The sequence below is a fragment of the Tachysurus vachellii genome, chromosome 23 (genome assembly GCF_030014155.1).
Source record: "Tachysurus vachellii isolate PV-2020 chromosome 23, HZAU_Pvac_v1, whole genome shotgun sequence".
In the NCBI taxonomy this organism is placed as follows: Eukaryota; Metazoa; Chordata; class Actinopteri; order Siluriformes; family Bagridae; genus Tachysurus; species Tachysurus vachellii.
This window is the reverse complement of record NC_083482.1, coordinates 15,000,405-15,022,904: the sequence shown is the minus strand read 5'-3', so window position 1 is coordinate 15,022,904 and position 22,500 is coordinate 15,000,405. Positions and strand designations below refer to the sequence as shown.

General features: G+C 39.9%; 1 protein-coding gene across 1 annotated transcript in view; it reads left to right on the top strand.

Moving 5' to 3' along the window:
* The window catches only part of abcc12 (ATP-binding cassette, sub-family C (CFTR/MRP), member 12), a 27,901-nt gene extending 17,237 nt beyond the window's left edge, over positions 1-10,664 (top strand). The window contains exons 22-31 of the mRNA XM_060859272.1: positions 2,855-3,081; positions 3,486-3,623; positions 4,118-4,307; positions 4,425-4,514; positions 4,626-4,815; positions 4,927-5,086; positions 5,953-6,031; positions 6,766-6,879; positions 8,269-8,433; positions 9,475-10,664. Of these exons, the coding sequence (XP_060715255.1) occupies positions 2,855-3,081; positions 3,486-3,623; positions 4,118-4,307; positions 4,425-4,514; positions 4,626-4,815; positions 4,927-5,086; positions 5,953-6,031; positions 6,766-6,879; positions 8,269-8,433; positions 9,475-9,567 (1,446 nt within the window). The 3' untranslated portion in view covers positions 9,568-10,664. The remainder of the gene's footprint in view (positions 1-2,854; positions 3,082-3,485; positions 3,624-4,117; positions 4,308-4,424; positions 4,515-4,625; positions 4,816-4,926; positions 5,087-5,952; positions 6,032-6,765; positions 6,880-8,268; positions 8,434-9,474) is intronic.
* Positions 10,665-22,500: the final 11,836 nt, after the last annotated feature.

The following is a 22,500-nucleotide window of genomic DNA, read 5'->3' as shown; positions in this document are numbered from 1 at the left end:
AGTATAGTATAGTATCAATGTGGTATAGTATAGTATAGTATAGTATAGTATTAATGTGGTATAGTATAGTATAGTATTAATGTGGTATAGTATAGTATAGTATAGTATCAATGTGGAATAGTATAGTATAGTATTAATGTGGTATAGTATAGTATAGTATCAATGTGGTATAATATAGTATAGTATAGTATAGTATAGTATCAATGTGGTATAGTATAGTATAGTATTAATGTGGTATAGTATAGTATAGTATCAATGTGGTATAGTATAGTATTAATGTGGTATAGTGTAGTATAGTATAGTATAGTATCAATGTGGTATAGTATAGTATAGTATCAATGTGGTATAGTATAGTATAGTATAGTATAGTATAGTGTAGTGTAGTGTAGTATAGTATTAATGTGGTATACTATAGTATAGTATAGTATAGTATAGTATAGTATAGTATAGTATTAATGTGGTATAGTATAGTATAGTATCAATGTGGTATAGTATAGTATAGTATAGTATAGTATTAATGTGGTATAGTATAGTATAGTATAGTATCAATGTGGTGTAGTATAGTGTAGTATAGTATCAATGTGGTGTAGTATAGTGTAGTGTAGTATAGTATTAATGTGGTATAGTATAGTATAGTATAGTATAGTATAGTATAGTATTAATGTGGTATAGTATAGTATAGTATCAATGTGGTATAGTATAGTATAGTATAGTATAGTATTAATGTGGTATAGTATAGTATAGTATTAATGTGGTATAGTATAGTATAGTATAGTATCAATGTGGAATAGTATAGTATAGTATTAATGTGGTATAGTATAGTATAGTATCAATGTGGTATAATATAGTATAGTATAGTATAGTATAGTATCAATGTGGTATAGTATAGTATAGTATTAATGTGGTATAGTATAGTATAGTATCAATGTGGTATAGTATAGTATTAATGTGGTATAGTATAGTATAGTATAGTATAGTATCAATGTGGTATAGTATAGTATAGTATTAATGTGGTATAGTATAGTATAGTATCAATGTGGTATAGTATAGTATAGTATAGTATAGTATAGTATAGTATAGTGTAGTGTAGTGTAGTATAGTATTAATGTGGTATACTATAGTATAGTATAGTATAGTATAGTATAGTATAGTATAGTATCAATGTGGTGTAGTATAGTGTAGTGTAGTATAGTATTAATGTGGTATAGTATAGTATAGTATTAATGTGGTATAGTATAGTATAGTATCAATGTGGTATAGTATAGTATAGTATAGTATAGTATCAATGTGGTATACTATAGTATAGTATTAATGTGGTATACTATAGTATAGTATAGTATCAATGTGGTGTAGTATAGTGTAGTGTAGTATAGTATTAATGTGGTATAGTATAGTATAGTATAGTATAGTATAGTATAGTATAGTATAGTATAGTATAGTATTAATGTGGTATAGTATAGTATAGTATCAATGTGGTATAGTATAGTATAGTATAGTATAGTATTAATGTGGTATAGTATAGTATAGTATTAATGTGGTATAGTATAGTATAGTATAGTATCAATGTGGAATAGTATAGTATAGTATTAATGTGGTATAGTATAGTATAGTATCAATGTGGTATAATATAGTATAGTATAGTATAGTATAGTATCAATGTGGTATAGTATAGTATAGTATTAATGTGGTATAGTATAGTATAGTATCAATGTGGTATAGTATAGTATTAATGTGGTATAGTGTAGTATAGTATCAATGTGGTATAGTATAGTATAGTATAGTATAGTATAGTATAGTATAGTATAGTATAGTATAGTATAGTATTAATGTGGTATAGTATAGTATAGTATAGTATAGCATAGTATAGTATAGTGTAGTATAGTATAGTGTAGTATAGTATAGTATAGTATAGTATAGTATAGTATAGTATAGTATTAATGTGGTATACTATACTATAGTATAGTATAGTATAGTATAGTATAGTATAGTATAGTATCAATGTGGTGTAGTATAGTGTAGTGTAGTATAGTATTAATGTGGTATAGTATAGTATAGTATTAATGTGGTATAGTATAGTATAGTATCAATGTGGTATAGTATAGTATAGTATAGTATCAATGTGGTATACTATAGTATAGTATTAATGTGGTATACTATAGTATAGTATAGTATCAATGTGGTGTAGTATAGTGTAGTGTAGTATAGTATTAATGTGGTATAGTATAGTATAGTATAGTATAGTATAGTATAGTATTAATGTGGTATAGTATAGTATAGTATCAATGTGGTATAGTATAGTATAGTATAGTATAGTATTAATGTGGTATAGTATAGTATAGTATTAATGCGGTATAGTATAGTATAGTATAGTATCAATGTGGAATAGTATAGTATAGTATTAATGTGGTATAGTATAGTATAGTATCAATGTGGTATAGTATAGTATAGTATAGTATAGTATAGTATCAATGTGGTGTAGTATAGTATAGTATTAATGTGGTATAGTATAGTATAGTATCAATGTGGTATAGTATAGTATTAATGTGGTATAGTGTAGTATAGTATCAATGTGGTATAGTATAGTATAGTATAGTATAGTATTAATGTGGTATAGTATAGTATAGTATAGTATAGTATAGTATAGTATAGTATAGTATAGTATTAATGTGGTATAGTATAGTATAGTATAGTATAGTATAGTATAGTATAGTATAGTATAGTGTAGTATAGTATAGTGTAGTATAGTATAGTATAGTATAGTATAGTATAGTATAGTATAGTATAGTATAGTATAGTATAGTATAGTATTAATGTGGTATAGTATAGTGATGAATGCTGTAACTTCACCCATTAGATCCTGTCCAGTCCTATGAGCTTCTTCGACACGACTCCTACCGGCCGTATGGTGAATCGCTTCAGCAAAGATCAAGACGAGATCGACACGGCACTGCCGTTCAACATGGAGAACTTCTTGCAGTTCTGCCTCATCGTCACCACCACTCTCTTGACCATCTGCATTGTTTTTCCCTTCCTCCTCATTGTCGTGGCTGCATTGGGCGCCATCTTTGCTGTCATCCTCTAGTAAGATTTAACATTCCTCGATATGTACAATTAGATGAGATAAAGTTAAGACATGATACACAAAGCAAAACTATTCATTATTGTTCATATGTGATTATAACAGTTTGTGTCAGTGTTCATGTAACCAAACAACCTCCCACATGAGCTTCTACATTTATTTTTTAAGGCGTATATTTTCTGCCACTGCTCACTGAAAGAAAAAAAAGTACTTGCTCATATGGAAAGTTGTTTGGATAAATAAACGCTGCCATCTGCTGATCAATGTGAAAATGGCAGACTGAGAATTTCTTAATTTTTTATTCCATACTATATTTCTCCAATTTGTCCTAAGGCGACTCAAACTTTTGCACTAAAAACAAGTGAGATTGCTCTGTCCTAACATTCTGCTGCATCCTGTGGTTTAGCATCTTCCAGAGGAGCATTCGAGAGATGAAGCGGATGGAGAACGTGAGCCGCTCACCCTGCATCTCTCTCACTACCTCCGTCATCCAGGGCCTCAGCACCATCCACGCTTACGAAAAAGGAGGACAGTACACGCAAAAGTACGAGAAAATCTCAACAATAAATCAAATCTCATTCAATCTTATATTTTTGTACAGTATTTACTCGCGCTAACTATGTCATAAGTGGGCACGGTGGCTTAGTGGTTAGTACGTTTGCCTCACACCTCCAGGGTTGGGGGTTCGATTCCCGCCTCCGCCTTGTGTGTGTGGAGTTTGCATGTTCTCCCTGTGCCTCGGGGGTTTCCTCCGGGTACTCCGGTTTCCTCCCCCGGTCCAAAGACACGCATGGTAGGTTGATTGGCATCTCTTGAAAAATTGTCCGTAGTGTATGATTGTGTGAGTGAATGATTGTGTGTGTGTGTGTGCCCTGCGATGGGTTGGCACTCCGTCCAGGGTGTATCCTGCCTTGATGCCCGATGACACCTGAGATAGGCACAGGCTCCCCGTGACCCGAGATAGTTCGGATAAGCGGTAGAAGATGAATGAATGAACTATGTCATAACCTCGGTGTGTGTTTTGCGTTTCCTCGACAGGTTTAAAGTGCTGAACGATCATAACTCCAATCACTTCCTGTTGTTTAACTGTGGCACACGTTGGCTGTCCTTCTGGCTCGACTTCCTGTCTGCATCAGTTACTCTGATTGTGGGACTGTTTGTAGTGCTCAGCCCCAACGACGTCATCAATACTTCGCTCAAGGGTCTGGCCCTATCATATACCATACAGGTAACACACACACAAACAAAATGATGATTTTAGCTCAGGGTTAGTGTTAAGCATCGCAGTGTTGTGTAGCAAAGTGTTTGCATGTGTTGCTTATTCGTGTGTTTTTATTCCCTGCAGTTGACAGGCATCCTACAGTTTGTTGTGAGGCTCTCTACGGAAGTGGAGGCGAAGTTTACCTCAGTGGAGAGACTTCTGGAGTACATCACGGTGAGACATTCCATAGTTTAACTCAATACTAGACCGATTATCCAATGGTTTAGCCTCTAACATTTAGATATATTCACTGATTTGATCATTTTTTTAACATAATTTTCACAGGGCTGTGTGTCTGAAGCGCCTCGCAAAGTGAAAGGCGTGGACATCCCTTTAGGCTGGCCACAGAACGGCTCTATCACCTTCAAGAACTACAGCATGAGGTACAGAGAGAACACGCCGATCGTCCTCGATCAACTCCAGCTCACAATCAAACCACGAGAGAAACTCGGCATCGTGGGGCGTACCGGATCAGGTGATACGCTGCTTGTTGAACTTTTCTGATCTTTTGAATGCAGTAGATTTTTTAAGAAAGACAGGATCTGTTTTTTATAGTATTAATAGTAACGTTATTACGATTGTGCAGGTAAATCGTCACTTGGTGTGGCTCTGTTTCGATTGGTGGAGCCTGCAGGGGGCACTATTGTGATCGACAGCGTGGACGTCTGCACTTTAGGTCTCCAGGACCTTCGCAGTCAGCTGTCCATCATCCCACAGGACCCGGTCCTCTTTATCGGAACCGTCAGGTAACTTCTCAGCTCTTATCTCTGTCGTCCGAAGCTTAGCGGAGGACTACACTTGCATTCGCATCGGCAGCGATACGAAACGATAAAATGTCTCGCTTTTACATAGAGTTAAATAAGTAAAGTAAAGTGAGGCAACATGGCGAATAGCGATGGGAATGAAGAGTGGAGTGAGGATGAGGAAGAGAGTTTTCTGTCAGATGTCGTTCCCTAGTCGACATAGATTGTGTACGTTTATTGCTTTAAGCATATTACGACATAAAAGTTAACTCAGCTCAGATCACTGCATGATAGCCTGTTTATTTTTAATAAAATGATCATATTATAGGGGCACGGTGGCTTAGTGGTTAGCACGTTCGCCTCACACCTCCAGGGTCGGGGTTCGATTCCCACCTCCGCCTTGTGTGTGTGGAGTTTGCATGTTCTCCCCGTGCCGCGGGGGTTTCCTCCGGGTACTCCGGTTTCCTCCCCCGGTCCAAAGACGTGCATGGTAGGTTGATTGGCATCTCTGGAAAATTGTCCGTAGTGTGTGATTGCGTGAGTGAATGAGAGTGTGTGTGTCCCCTGCGATGGGTTGGCACTCCGTCCAGGGTGTATCCTGCCTTGATGCCCGATGACGCCTGAGATAGGCACAGGCTCCCCGTGACCCGAGGTAGTTCGGATAAGCGGTAGAAAATGAGTGAGAGAGAGAGAGTGAGAGTGAGTGAGTGATCATATTATGCTTGCTAATATTAGCTTAGCGGATTTAGGAATGCTATCAGGATCACTTCGAAAAAAATATAAGGTCAAAAATCTGTGAATGTGAACAGATGGACTTATGGACTTGTATTTTTGCCTAAAAGCCTAAATGTGTGTTAAATGTTATGCAGGTATAACCTCGACCCGTTTAATAAGTACACCGATGAGGAGATCTGGATGGCTCTGGAGAAAACCTACATGAAAAATGCAGTAAGTACAGATTTAAAACATCGGTCCTGATGTTAGAAGCAGCTGTATGTGTTAAAGAGAAGTGATTAAGAGTTTGCGATGACCCATTAGTTCCTCAGGAGCTCTCGGTTGCACTATTATAAACTGTTGTGGAAAGGACGTTATTTATATTGACATTATTTCCTGTTCCAGTGTCACCTAAATGAGGATGAGATTCCCTTCTGAGTCTGGTTCCTCTCGAGGTTTCTTCCTCGTGTCGTCTCAGGGAGTTTTTCCCTTGTTGCCGTCGACTCCGGCTTGCTCATTAGGGTTAGGGATAAATATATAGAATTTATAGAATAAATATAGAATTTAGGTCAGTGGTGGCTCCACTGGTTAAGGCTCTGGGTTGTTGATCGGAGGATCGGGGTTCAAGGCCAAGCTGCCACTGCTGGGCCCTTGAGCAAGGCCCTCAACCTTCCCTGCTCCAGGGGTGCTGTATCATAGCTACCCCTGCACTCTGACCCCAACCTCCTCAGTTGGGGTATGTGAAGAAAAGAATTCCGTTATAATGTATGTGTGGCGATAATAAAGGCTTCTATGCCCCCCGTTCTATTTTATTCATTTATTTATTTTTATTCTTATTTTTTCTTCTTCTTATTATTATTATATATATACCTATTTCTCTGTAAAGCTGCAAAGGAAATTATTAAAAGCACTAAAAAATAATTTGAATTTGAATTAACCAAACAAACATCTCTGTGCGTCGCCTGTAGATCTCCAGTTTGCCACAGAAGCTGGACTCGGCGGTCGTGGAGAACGGCGAGAATTTTTCCGTCGGCGAGAGACAGCTCATGTGCATGGCCAGAGCACTGCTTCGCAATTCCAAAGTAAGCACACACACACACACACACACACACACACACACACACAGATTAAATTTCTCTCTCACCCCAGTGGATTTATGTCATATCATATTCCTTTTCATACAGAAAATGATGTTAGGTTTATTACATTCAGATTTATTTATTTATTTTTTTTGGTTTTGACATAATTTGGGAAAATGACATCATTGCGTTTTTTTCATGGATTCGGCTGCACTGCAGTTATCCAGGGTCAACATGAAGTTCAGCCATTTTTAAGCTCTACAGATCTCCACGCGGTAGAGCAGTAGGCCGTCTGGTAGTTTCTGGAAGTATCTAAGCCTTTTGTTGCTTCGGAAAATGTTCAGCGCATAAACAGCATTAACAGATTTATATCCGGTTGTGTTTAATGCCATAACTTTCAAAATGCAAAAACAAACGGAGATCCTTAGAATTCTGTGATTTTTTTTTATTATTACTTTTTTTAATTATTTGGTTATAATAGGGGGGACACAGTGTCTTAGTGGTTAACACGTTCGCCTCACACCTCCAGGGTTGTGGGTTCAATTCCCACCTCCGCCTTGTGTGTGTGGAGTTTGCATGTTCTCCCCGTGCCTCGGGGGTTTCCTCCGGGTACTCCGGTTTCCTCCCCCGGTCCAAAGACATGCATGGTAGGTTGATTGGCATCTCTGGAAAATTGTCCGTAGTGTGTGATTGCATGAGTGAATGAGAGTGTGTGTGTGTGCCCTGTGATGGGTTGGCACTCCGTCCAGGGTGTATCCTGCCTTGATGCCCGATGACGCCTGAGATAGGCACAGGCTCCCCGTAGTTCGGATAAGCGGTAGAAAATGAGTGAGTGAGAGAGAGTGAGTGATTAAAATGGCGGAAATCATAACCAACCTTAATTAGAGCTTTGTTTGTTTGTTTGTTTGTTTGTTTGTTTGTTTGTTTGTCATTTCCTTTATAGCCATTCGATCATGTGACAGGTCACGCGACATGTTTATTCCAAACATTAAATACATTATCGTGTGTATTAGACGTTACGTTCGAATACGTTATTGTTTCTATAGTAACGACTCCTACGATGAGACTCGCTCAGTTGACGCTTCGTATTTTCGGAGAAAAATAAGACGATAAGGATCATAAATAAACGAAACATTAAAATCTTTGGCAGACGGTTGTGGTGTAAGTCGAACAACACACTGGTAACGTAACTTCACCTTCTGTTGTGTGTTGTGCCTTACTTTATACATATGTAAATGAAGGGCGTGATATGTAAATAGAGTATGTTTAGGCTTGTGTTAGTGTTGTAGCCAAATCTGGATTCCAGCCATTTTATAAAACACACTTATACTCGTCTATAGTATTGATTTTGTGTGTGTGTGTGTGTGTGTGTGTGTGTGTGTGTGTGTACAGATCATTTTGCTGGACGAGGCGACGGCATCTATAGACTCAGAGACAGACAGTCTGATCCAGCACACCATCAGAGACGTATTCCGGCACTGCACCATGCTCACTATAGCACACCGCATCAACACCGTGCTCGAGTGTGACCGCATCCTTGTCATGGACAAGGGCAAGGTGACACACACACACACACACACACACACACACACACACACACACACACACACACACACACACACACAATGAATATATAAACATATAATGCATGACTGCACATGAAATGCACAATATCCTCTCTGTCTCTTGTTTCTTTTTTTCCTGACTCTACTTCTATCTATCTCTGTTTTTACTCTTTCCTTCTCTTTGTCACTCTCTTTTTGCTCTCTCTCTCTCATGTTATTCTCTTATGCTTTTGTTTATATTTCTATCCTGTCACTCTCTCTCTCTCTGTCTGCCCCTCTCTCTCTCTCTCTCTCTCTCTCTCTCTTTCTCTCTCACCCCCCCCCCTCTCTCTCACTGTCTGTCTGCCCCCCCCCTCTCTCTCTCTTGCTGTCTGTCTGCCTCTCTCCCTCTCTCTTCTCTCTCTCTCTCTCTCTCTCCCTCTCTCTCTCTCTCTCTCTCTCTCTCTCTCTCTCTCTCACTGTCTGTCTGCCTCTCTCTCTCTCTCTCTCTCACTGTCTGTCTCTCTCTCTCTCTCTCACTCTCTGTCTGACTCTCTCCCTCTCTCTCTCTCTCTCTCTCTCTCTCTCTCGCTGTCTGCCTCTCTCTCTCTCTCTCTCTCTCTCTCTCTCTCTCTCTCTCTCTCTCTCTCTCTCTCTCTCTCTCTCGCTGTCTGTCTGCCTCTCTCCCTCTATCTCTCTTCTCTCTCTCTCTCTCTCTCTCTCTCTCTCTCTCTCTCCTTTCACTGTCTTCCTCTCTTTTCTGTTATTCTGCCTCTCATCTTTCCCTTTTCACACTGTCTCTTTTTTTGTCATTCTGTCATTTCTCTTCTATCTCACTAGCTCTAATATACCCGTCCATCTTTTCTGTCTCTCTCTTCTCTTTTTCTCTCATTTCAATTCAGTTCAGATCAATTCTGCAGGCTTCATCCACATGACTGCATTATTTTAGTTAAATCATCGTGTCACAGTAACAGTAACGTTTTCTCTGTGTGTCTCTCTCTTTTTTCGTTCTTTCTATCCGCTCCGTCTCATCTTTTGTCTCTGTCTGTCTCAGGTCGTTGAATTTGATCGGCCGCAGGATCTCATGCAAAAACCAGACTCTGCCTTTGCGTCACTTTTAGCAGCGGCCCACAGCGTCAAGTCCTGAAACACACACACACACACACACATACACACACACACAGATCCGCACAGATTTCCTGCGGTCTGCTCATCATTAACTCGGTCAGAAGTCAGATTTACACACACTGTTTATACATAAACACTCAGCAGATGAGAATGAGACAATAACAGTTTCTGATTATGAGAAACAGTTCAACATGTTTAAAGCCATGCAGAAAGGAAGGTAGGAGAACATCATCCAGGTTTCAGGACCGTTTGGTGCCTTGAGGAAGACCGTATACGAGAGTATCCTTCGTCGTGGAATCACTATGAAAACTCAGACATTCTGCTTTTTTAGTCTTTATATATGAGGATATATATAATATATATATATATCTATATATAAGACTATATTATTTTATATATATCCTATACTATACTATAAGACTATAAGACTATATTACTTTATATATATCCTCCATCACACATATATGTCTTACTTGAGTATTGAGTCCCTCAATCAAACCACAGCTAGTCTTCGGTCACATGATCATTCATCGTACCCAAAAGCACGTTATTTGATTTGCACCTTATTTTTATTTGACATCATTTCATTTATCTATAAAATGAAACGCTTTCCTCTAAAAAAGGACCCAAAGCTGTTTCTGAATCAGAACTACTTCTGATACGAGCTTTGGCTCATCCTTCAGTTCTCATAGGACTTAAACCGATATACATTAAAAATATGTATAGATTTTTTTTTATAGTTATAGTTATATTTCTGTACATGTATGTTGATCTGAACTAATGGTAAAAAATGTTTCTAATTGTCAAATGTTTTTGTATATTTTTGTACAGTCTCATAAACTTTCAATAAAATACGTAAAAAAAAAAAAAAACAACAACAAAAAAAACGTTCTCATCTTTAGACTGCACTCGTTTCTCGACGTGAACGCTAGGTAGCGTAGCACCCTCGCGATATCCAAACAGGTTGAACCCAGGTTGCATCAGCGAAAGCGCTCCCTGATGAAACGAGGTGAAATATTTCACTAGGCCCGAAGAGTCCAGACTACTCTGGGAGCAAGAGGTTTACTTTAACTTCGTAAACATGACATGACGATGACAGACGCTGATCGATGCAATCGGGGTTTGCGTCGATGTTTACGCCATTTAGCTGTACACGCTCTTATCCGGAGCCACTTAGAAGAAGTCTGCTGCAAAACATATCCTTATAGATAAGAACCAAATACAGATATTCTCTGTGTGTGTGTGTGTGTGTGTGTGTGTGTGTGTTGAATTTGTGGGTGTGTGAAATGTGGACTGATTGTCACCTGACTTCCCTGTTCAGACACGATAGCCAGCTTTCCTGCCAGGTTGCAGTTTTTATTACAGTCTTAATCACCATAATGGACAAAATGTGCCCTGCTCACACGAGTAAGTGTACACACACACACACACACACACACACACACACACAGAGGGTGTAATTAACATCAATGCGTCATCAAGTCAAACATTCTGCCCTGCTGCTCTTATGGTGCCATCAAAACGTGTCCTGTTCATCATTGATAACTCTAACAGTACGTCAATGACTCTGTCTAAATAAAAGCTGTCTGCTGACCTAAATAAGTGTCGAGATATTTTACATTTGAATCCACCAGGGTGCGTGGTTGTCTTAAAATAAGCTCCGTAAAGGCTCAGAGCGACTATCAGGGGAACGTTTTTGCTGCTTACGACTGTCAGTACTTAAGCAATAAAAGCATTTAATTCTTTTTCACTTACTTCATTTTCAGTACGCTGAGAGTTGTATAATGCTAGGAGCTGTGATGGATATTATTGGGTCTCAGGCCAAAACCGCTAAAGCAGAGCGAGCCAAAACTAACCAACGATCCAATTCACAAACCCCTGTTGGGCTAAAGCTAATTATGATTTTATAAAACCCTTCTCTCCTGCTCTTGCTAGTTTGAACAGAACAATAAATCATAGCCCAATGTGTACGCTATTCTTAGCCTTGCGTTACAGTTGGCCTACGCTTCCTTCTTTCCTAACTCCACTGGAGGCTGAAATGCGGGCGTCTCTGCAGTGAGGTAAAATGAGTTTTGATCAAGCCAAGCTCCTAATGGAAGACATCGGAGACAGTAAACAGACGAGCCCGTGGGCAGCGACAATCAGCCTCCAGCTTGGTAAAAACCGAGTTGAGGAACATCGCAGTTGAGCAATATCTAACATACGGTAGAAGAAATCCAGTCCAAGCCTTATGAGCAGTGGAAGATCACATGAAGTTTTAAGAGCTGGAGATCAACTGGAGCTTTAAGAGAATAGAACGATCTGTGAACACTAAAATATTATAGAAAAATAATAGAGCAAGGGATTAATAGAGTTTAAATTTCACCAGAGTCCATGAACAGAAATTCACTCATTCATTCATCTTCTACCGCTTATCCGAACTACCTCGGGTCACGGGGAGCCTGTGCCTATCTCAGGCGTCATTGGGCATCAAGGCAGGATACACCCTGGATGGAGTGCCAACCCATCACAGGGCACACACACACACTCTCATTCACTCACGCAATCACACACTAGGGACAATTTTCCAGAGATGCCAATCAACCTACCATGTATGTCTTTGGACCGGTGGAGGAAACCGGAGTACCCGGAGGAAACCTCCGAGAACATGCAAACTCCACACAAACAAGGCGGAGACGGGAATCGAACCCCCAACCCTGGAGGTGTGAGGCGAACGTGCTAAGCACTAAGCCACCATGCCCACTGGTTCAGTGTTTGCCAATAGTGTTTGCCAATAGTTACCACTAAGCCACCGTGTCCCATCCATCCATCCATCCATCCATCCATCTTCTACCGCTTATCCGGGGCCGGGTCGCGGGGGCAGCAGTCTGAGCGTGGATACCCAGACTTCCCTCTCCCCAGACACTTCCTCCAGCTCCTCCGGGGGAATACCGAGGCGTTCCCAGGCCAGCCGAGAGACATAGTCCCTCCAGCATGTCCTAGGTCTTCCCTGGGGCCTCCTCCCGGTTGGACATGCCCGGAACACCTCCCCAGGGAGGTGTCCAGGAGGCATCCGGAACAGATGCCCGAGCCACCTTAGCTGACTCCTCTCGATGTGGAGGAGCAGCGGCTCTACTCTGAGCTCCTCCCGAGTGACCGAGCTCCTCACCCTATCTCTAAGGGAGCGCCCAGCCACCCTGCGGAGGAAACTCATTCCGGCCACCCCACCGTGTCCCCAGAACAGAAATTGTTTGAGGAAATATTTCAGAACTAGAGAAGTTCCCATCAATTTTTAGAATATCTACAAACTCTAAGAAGAAAGTCCGTAACTTTAAGAACAGAACATCACCTTTTGAACGAAACCTTTTGAAGAAGAAGATCCCAAAACGTTAGGATTGAAAAGAAAATCACAAAAACTGTAAAACGACCTTGAGAACTTTAAGAGAAGACGATCCAAAAACATTATGAACACAAGCAGATTAATCAAAGATCATCCTAATAAACCTCCATAGGTTGATGTTTACCCTGAACCCTAAAAAAATTAGAGAAAGATCACCAAAAACTTTAAGGTTAGATTATTATCCCAAAACTTTTCCATATTTCTGAACTATTTCCAATCGTTCCAAAACAATTATCCTAAAACTTTTCCAGATTTTCCTCATTTAAAGAGCAGACGAAGATCATCTGAACTTTTCAAAGAGTTTAAATCTCAAGCTGACTCAAGAAAAAAGAGGAGATCAACCAAAACTTTAAAAGCAGAAGCTTTTGAGATACATCTGAGATATCTAAGAGCAGAAGAAGCCGAGAAGAAACGTTAAGAAGAACTCCTGAAACTACGATCAGCTCTAAGAGAACACGTCACCCTGAACTCATGCAGAAGAAGATCATCTTAAGCCTGAACCGTAGAAGATAACGCTCAAGCTTTAAGAAGGGAGGAAGTCTTCAATCACTCCAAGCTTTAAATGTCGCTTTCCCAGCGAGGGTTTGTGCCGAGAGCAGAAGCAGGAGGAACACGCTGGATTCCTTTCAGTCACCGTATTAAGATCTGGATGTGAACAAAGCCAAACTCGCTCACTGTGTGAGAGCTGGCGTGGAGAGTTATTTCATATTTCTTCGTGACCGGGCAAAATTAAATTCAAAACAGAGTGAAGTGCGAGAAAAAAAAAAGTGCTGAACAGCTCAAAAACGATCCAGGAAACGATACACAGCTCAAGCTCTGGTCATGAGCTCCTCAAAGCAGGTTTCTACACAGGAGCAAAGGTACCGGGTCGGGATGTAGAGATGAATTTGAAGCGAGGGGTTAAAGCTTCGGATCAGAGCGGCTCTATATCACACGGTGTTGTTGAGAACGTGTGCACCACACGGAGATCTCTGTGCAACAGCATGTGACCACAGATGGAGCTGTAGGCATCATGACACCCAGAGCAGGTGATCGATTCTTCTCCTCTGTTCAGTGTTGGGGTGTGTATTTATTTATATATATATATATATATATATATATATATATATATATATATATATATATGTATAATACACTGCAATCACTTTACTACTGAACCGCTACAACGTCTCCTGGTATCTTCTCCGTTCTCTTAGGTTCTAACAGCAAGCGATTCACCAGCAGGTCTGAATCAATACGTATCGTTAGATTCGATTAAACGAATCACGATTCCTCCAAACCGGTACATGACTCACACTCGAGCAGCTAGCGTTTGAATCCTCTGTAAGACACGGCAGAAAACGCTCGCCATAAATCGATGATCAGTTAGACGTACGCTTTAAATAAAGGATAGAAGTGATAGCTTCAGAAATATTGGCACCCTTCATGACAATTTCTACACAATCATTCATCATTTCCACTCAGTAGGTGAGACACGGAGTGAATTCTGTAACAGACTTGAGTCATAGAGCAATGAGTCATACTGTAAGAGTTTTATTATTTTTCTCATTTAAAAAAAAAAAAAAAAAACGTTCTCAGAATTTTCTCTCAGGAATCATTGTGGTAAAAAAGTATTGGCACCCCATAGAAATATTTAAATACAGTCAAAATAATTTATATTATTAGAAATTCAGGATTTGTCGTAGATTTAATACTATTACTATTACTAATAATAATACGTACACACGTACATACACATACAGAAACACACACACACACAGATGTGCACATGAACACGCACATATAGACACACACACAGACATTTGCACACGTACGCACATGTACATACACATGTACACACACATGCACACACACACAGACACACACACAGACACACAAAGACATGTGCACACATACACACACAGACACATGCACACACACATACACACACGCACACACACACAGACACAGACACACACAGACACACAAAGACATGTGCACACATACACACACGCAGACACATGCACACATACATACACACGCACACACACAGACACACACACAGACACACAAAGACGTGCACACATACACACACACAGACACATGCACACACACATACACACACACGCACACACACATACACAGACACACACAGACACACAAAGACATGCACACACACTCACACACACACACACACTGGTTGTCATCATCTGTTGTGTGTTTTTCGCCTCACTGCCTTTTCATTACACAGAGATCTCTTTTTCTCCACATTTTCTAGTACATTCAGGTCAGAATTATTAACTTTGAGCAATACGTAATGTTTTTTATTCCCCTCTCCAGTGTGTTAAGAATATTTCAGCTGAAAAATATAAATCTAGACGTGGCACCGATCCGATACCCAGGATCAGATATCGCAGAAAAACAAGAACTAATTCAATCCGATCCTGTTACTAATGGAAAAGACTGGAATTGGATTTGGATGAGAGTTTTTTTTTTTTTTTGGAACTGTAAATATTTACATATCGAGAGACATAATTGTGTTTTTTATTTTTATTACATTTATACTTTATACATTATCATATTGATTATGTTTGGCGTGATTTTGTGAAACAGTTTAAGTGAATAAAACTCAGTGGTGGTTTTGTTGCCTGTGTTTTAAGAAGCGATTCGCTTCCAAAGAAAACATTTGGAAAAAAATGTTATTTTAATAACAAATAGCTGGGTCTCAGGTCTCACGTTTACAGAATCAGACTAGTTTTAGGGCAAGAAAATGTGGGATTGTGACATCGATAAATACAATTTTACAATAAAAAACCACTTTAATTAAAGCGAGACAGAATACAGACACTGGGTCAAACTCGTGTATGGACGCTGAACCTGTTGAGGAGAGAAGAAGAAAATATGAATGAATTAATGACAATATTTACCTGAAGATATGCAGGAAAATATATACAGTATATCTTAGTTAATTATTTAATTATTTATTAATTTAATTATTTAAAAACAAATAAATATATATATATATATATTTTAAACATATATTTACACAAGTTTATAAATATTGTCAAATTTCTGGCTTTTCACATCGTACAAATTTTACATCATACAAAACAATGCAAGTTTATTATTTACATAATAATAATAATAATAATAATAATAATAATAATAATAATAATAATAATAATGTAACATTATTAATAATTATTAATTAATCATAACTGTTATTATTATATTCTTCTTCTTCTTCTTCTTATTATTATTATTATTACTATTATTATTATAATACATAATAAAAATACTCATACTCAGATTTGAATATTTGCTAAGATTTTTTTTCTTTCTTTCCTTCCTTCTTTCTTTCTTTCTTTCTTTCTTTCTTTCTTTCTTTCTTTCTTTCTTTCTTTCTTTCTTTGTCTGTTTGTTTGTTATTCCTTTATGCCTCGCCCCCATTACTGCTTCTTCAGTTGTAGTAGCAACTCTATTACAATCTACTCCAGAATTATTGGCACCCTTCACGACCAAAATACAAATAACCATAATTACATAAACAAGATTTGCAGCTTTGCGGTGAACATTTTTCCCTCTTTCTCCTCTTCCTTTCCTTCCACACACCGAGCACGTCTGTTTCCAGTGGAGATTACCAGTGAAATTTAATCCACAATTAGGTTTCTCTCTGGGCCATTCTCACTCACAAACCATGTCATATTTTGTGAATATTCACATTGTGTGTGTGTGTGTTTGTGTGTGTGTGTGTGTGAGGCCTGGCAGCAGCAGTGTGTTCCTGTTTTGGCTGTTTCTTTTCCATTAGTATTGCTGTGTTATTCCATTACACACACACACACACACACACACACACACACACACACACACACTATCACTACATTGTATTTAAAGGATCCTTCGATTAATCTCAAGCAGAGTGTGTAGCTTTTGGATTTTATTAAGATGGAAAACTTTTTATTTTTTTATTTACAAAAATATTATTTCACACAAACAGCATGTGCAGGACAACATCATCATCATCATCATCATCATCATCTCTCTCTCTCTCTCTCTCTCTCTCTCTCTCTCTCTCTCTCTCTCTTTCTCTGTGTGTGTGTGTGTGTGTGTGTTGTTAGAGAAGATAAGCCAATCACTGAGCTGTAAAACGTGGTCACTGAACCACACAGAGCGTCCGGCTGTTCTCTGAACTTTGTACATTTTCCTCTCCCTCTCTGTCTGCATGCATTCTCCATGCTGCTCGGTCGCTGTAAAGGCTCCGGCGTGATGAACGCTCATGCTAGGATGTCAATAACCAACACTGTGGTTGTGTGCTACTGATAAACTCACCGATATCATGACCAGCGTGAGGGATCTACAGGATTGTTGACCTGGTGGACGTTTCTGATCGAGAGCGAGACAGTCAGGATATCAGCCTTATGTCTGGACACTGACTCCGCTCACTTTAAATGATATAGTTTTTGTATAAAGTTGATAAACGTTTAAAAAAAAAACATTTACAACAATGACTTTTACAACAGTTTTTCAATGTCTTTAACCATTTTAATTTGCCAAATGACCTGCTAAATGAAAGAGAGCTGTGATGGGAACGATTCATTGACACAAATACTGATGTGCTGGACTTGAACAAAGACAGAAGTGATTTGTTAAATGAGGTGTGAATCTTGAGCACGACAAACATATCGGCAAACAACGAACCACTGAATAATGATACAGGAGCTAATCTTGGTCTTCACTCAACCTTGGACTCAAACGACAGAGAAAAAGGAAGAAGCGAATCCTGGTTGTGACCTAAAAGATTCGCTGAATCAAACTCTATAATGCTGAATATGACAGAAGAAAATCTCAGTCACGAAAAGAAGATTTGTTGCTTTAAACACAGACGCTCTTAACAAGGTGTGAATCTTGGGAAAAAACTATTGGCAAACACTGAACCAGTGGGCATGGTGGCTTAGTGGTTAGCACGTTCGCCTCACACCTCCAGGGTTGGGGGTTCGATTCCCGCCTCCGCCTTGTGTGTGTGGAGTTTGCATGTTCTCCCCGTGACTCGGGGGTTTCCTCCGGGTACTCCGGTTTCCTCCCCCGGTCCGAAGACATGCATGGTAGGTTGATTGGCATCTCTGGAAAATTGTCCGTAGTGTGTGATTGCGTGAGTGAATGAGTGTGTGTGTGTGTGCCCTGTGATGGGTTGGCACTCCGTCCAGGGTGTATCCTGCCTTGATGCCCGATGACGCCTGAGATAGGCACAGGCTCCCCGTGACCCGAGGTAGTTCGGATAAGCGGTAGAAGATGAATGAATGAATGAATGAACCACCAAATAAAGATACAGGAGTGAATCTCAGTCTGAAGTGATTTACTGAATCATTCACAAGTCAATGAAAAATTGTCACACTGAACGAGGTGCTGAACGGAAAAGATTTACTGCTTGAAACACAGAGAAGACGAACCACGATCTTGAAACGATTCACCGATTCAAATTAGAATCTTGACTAAAACGATTCATTAAATGAAACGAATCAGATGATGACGTGTGTTGCTTTTTTAAACGACTCAGATAAAAAGATTGAATCGTTTACGAACGAAACGTCGAAGCTGGTATTTGTACTCACAGCGTTAAGTCGCTAGTAAAATAATCTACCATTTTCCTCTTTCCTAATCAAGAGTTTTTGTCTTGATTTGCTAATGAAAGTTAGCGCTACGATTAAACCGATAGGAGGCCGCGTTTAGTCCTGAAACAGCTACAAACAGAGAAGTAGAGGAAATAAAAACTTATTTTGTAAATCTCATCTAATAACCTTTGTGTTTCTGCACGACGATGATGCAAGCAAACGTTAGAGGATCGTCGACGTACAATCTGAAAAAAACGTCTTACGAGATTTTGAGATAGAAACAGACCTAAAAATAAAACCAGCTCCTAAACTCCTAAAACTCGCTCACGTGCCCTGTAAAGATCCTTATATCTCAGCGAAAGGGCACGGAACGATGTCGTCCCCTGCCCTCACTCACCTTTCACCTACATCGGGCTCTGAAGCAGCGCTGCCTGGTGACATATTGGCCCCATTAGCGGTGCCTAGAACAGGGCTACAGTGTGATACTAACCTTTCCCCTAGATCATGCTTTAGTGCGAAGAGATAAGCTGTGCAAATCCTTACAATCTAGCAGCGAGGAGCTTGACTGACGGAACACTCGGAACTATATCATACTTGGCTTATCTCCAGCGCCGTGGCTCAAAAAACGACTCCCTATTGGAGGACAGATCCGTCAAAGAGCCGAGCACGAGACCGAGCCGGCGAAGGCAGCACGTGGCCCACATGCGGTTTAGAGCCGCATCCGACGTGGCAGCTCGGTGAATTCCTCGACCAATCGCTGCTCGCTATCCTGCACAGGTGTGTTGATTCAGTGTGAGTTATGGTAAAGTGACACAGTGTCCCTTAGCGTGGCTCGATAAGATGTACCCGAGAAATGTCAATTGAAATCGCATAGTCATCAAAAACGCTGGATTAAAGCGTGACGGATTGATTGATAACACCTTAATAATTAATCCGTCTAATTTGCCAAGCTAAACAAAATAGCGATAGCAATTTCATGTTGAAATACTATACTAGATAAAAATGCTGGTGCAAACGTTTGCACGCCATCAACTCCCTTAACCAACCTACAAAGATGCGTGTTATGGTATTAGCCTGAATTCCTTTATTCCTTTATTTATTCATTTCTTCTTTGGTTCTATCCTGAGCTCAGCTAACATGTTCTCAGCAGGTTTACAGGTTTATTCTGGAGCCACGGTTTTCCCACCTCACTCCCAGCGTTCCCGTTTTAGACCTCGGATCCACCGCGCGAGCAGGATAAAGTCCTCACAAGAGGATGAAAACATCGATCGTTCCTTCCTTCGCGTCCTCCGAGCTGAGTTGTTTTCCTAATTTGGGGAAAGATTTGACTTTTAAACTCGACACTAAAGCATTGCACGGCTTATAAAGTCTGAATATACCGAATACATCATCTGTATTTTAAGGACAAAGTGTAGTTCAGACCCAGAGGTCAATTCATAAAAAAAAAAAAAATATAGCATATTTAGCAATACATATCCAACATCTTAGACAAATTCTCAGAGGTTGCAGTAAAACCAATTTCACAAGGAGAAGAAAGAAGTTATTATTATGATGCAGTAAGAAACCCAAATCCACACAGACTTCGGTCAGTTAGCTTTTGCAACTGCTATAAAAGATAAATGTTGACTTTTACACACTTGTTTTCAGACACTCACCCGGCGCTTTATTAGGAACGCCTATACACCTGGATCCTTGTGTGTTCTTCCGATCAGCCAATCAGGCGGCAGCGTCACGATTAGGGTTGCCACCTTCAATACAGAAAAATAAGGGACGCCTGCCGCAGCGGGGGCCACAACCCTCGGGGCCACGATGACCACAGTCCCGATGGCGTGCCAGTGGTGGTATATCATAACTTAAAACATGTATTCATAAAAATATTAAGATTGATACCAATGGACATTATAATAAGATATCTGCTATTGAAATCAGTGTGAACAGATGCATCAGTCTCTCACTATCACAAATTAAGTGGTCATATTGAATACACAGCTATGACAATAATAAATATACGCCAACAAAGTGAGACTGAGGACACAAAAAATAAGCTTTTGGAGGAACCTGTGAGATGTGAACCATATTTTATTAACTTATTATTAAATTAACAGATCCATAACTTAGTAATTATAACTTGCAAACTTGCAAAAGATCTTCCATGAACATCATGAACATAATAACATCAGTGGATGTATATCAGTGTATCAGTGAATATCAGCGGACCAGAAGTAGTAGTGTGCAGTATTGGAGCATGTCAGGCCTACTTTCTGTTATAAGTGTACTTCTTGTCACTCCGTTTCATATGGATTTTCTGTCACTCTGACTCTGTCAAAAGAACCGGCGAGGCGGCGTCCCGCCCTCCTCTGACTCTGATTGGCCGTGATTCACGGCCCGTAGCCCTAAAACAAACCAATCAAACCAACGATGGCAACGAGTATTACTCAATCAGGGGCAGAATAGGACGCGTCTCCACACAATGCGGGTGGGGTGATTTGCATGGGTTGCTGTATAATGTGGACCTATGTAAAATATGGGACGCGTCATTTTGCCTGTAAATACGGGACGAATCTGTATTTCACGGGACGGGTGGCAACCCTAGTCACGATGCAGCGATCTCAGTGGATTTTCACGTACAACAGTCTCTAGATCTTGCACTTATAGAATGGTGCAAAAAACAAAAAACATTGAGCGAGCGGCAGTTCTGAGAAAACCAGAATGTTTTTGAGCAGATAGGAAACTTTTTATGACCGCGATGAGCTGAAAAGCAGCACAAAACTCACCACATAAATAGCTTTAACAAATCTACTGAAATGATGTGATGCATATTTGCAAGAAACATAAAGTAATGTTTACAACACTTTGATGGAGAGAGAGAGAGAGAGAGAGAGAGAGAGAGAGAGAGAGAGAGAGATGTGCATGTATTTAATGTGTATTAAGAAATTCACCCTTAGAAGATTTTAGAAGCCTCGCTTGGTTTGTTCTGTATAGAAACAAAAGGAACTCAGGAACACTTTAATGTCTTTGCTCTACAAGGGGACGGAGTGTGTTTGCACTCAAATGTAGTTAAGGTTATAAGTCCATATCTATGAAGCTGACATGGATTGCCAGCGATTATATGTTTGCTGACCAGGCTGCACATGTGGACTTTGGTCCTCTCTCTCTCTCTTTGTCTCTCTCTCTCTCTCTCTCTCTCTCACTCTCTGTGTCTCTCTCTCTCTCTCTCTCTCTCTCTCTCTCTCTCTCTCTCTCTCTCTCTCTTTGTCTCTCTCTCTCTCTCTCTCTCTCTCTCTCTCTCTCTTTGTCTCTCTCTCTCTCTCTCTCTCTCTCTCTCTCTCTCTCTCTCTCTCTCTCTCTTTGTCTCTCTCTCTCTCTCTCTCTCTCACACTCCTGCTCTCTCTCTCTCTCTCTCTCTCTCTCTCTCTCTCTCTCGCTCTCTTGCTCTCTCTCTCTCCTGCTCTCTCTCTCTCTCTCTCTCTCTCTCTCTCTCTCTCTCTCTCTCTCTCTCTCTCTCTCTCCTGCTCTCTCTCTCCTGCTCTTTCTCTCCTGCTCTCTCTCTCTCTCTCTCTCTCTCTCTCTCTCTCTCTCTCTCTCCTGCTCTCTCTCTTTCTCTCTATCTCTCTCACTCTCTCTCTCTCTCTCTCTCTCTCTCTCTCTCTCTCTCTCTCTCTCTCTCTCTCTCTCTCTCTCTCTTTCTCTATCTCTCTCTATCTCTCTCTCTCTCTCTCTCTCTCTCTCTCTCTCTCTCTCTCTCTCTCTCCCTGTGTGTGTTTGACCAGGTGGGTCGTTACCATAAAGCTGCATATAATGAGCACAAATTATCATTAACCCCAATTTCCAAACAAATAAAAGGTGACATTTTGCAACTCTTTTCTTTCTAACAAACGTCCAAGCAACTTTTAAAATCTGGGACAGAGTTTTACAAAAACAGAAAAACAGAAAGGAAAGGCAGAACAGAAAAAAAAAACGAATAAAAAAGCGAATGTCACACCAA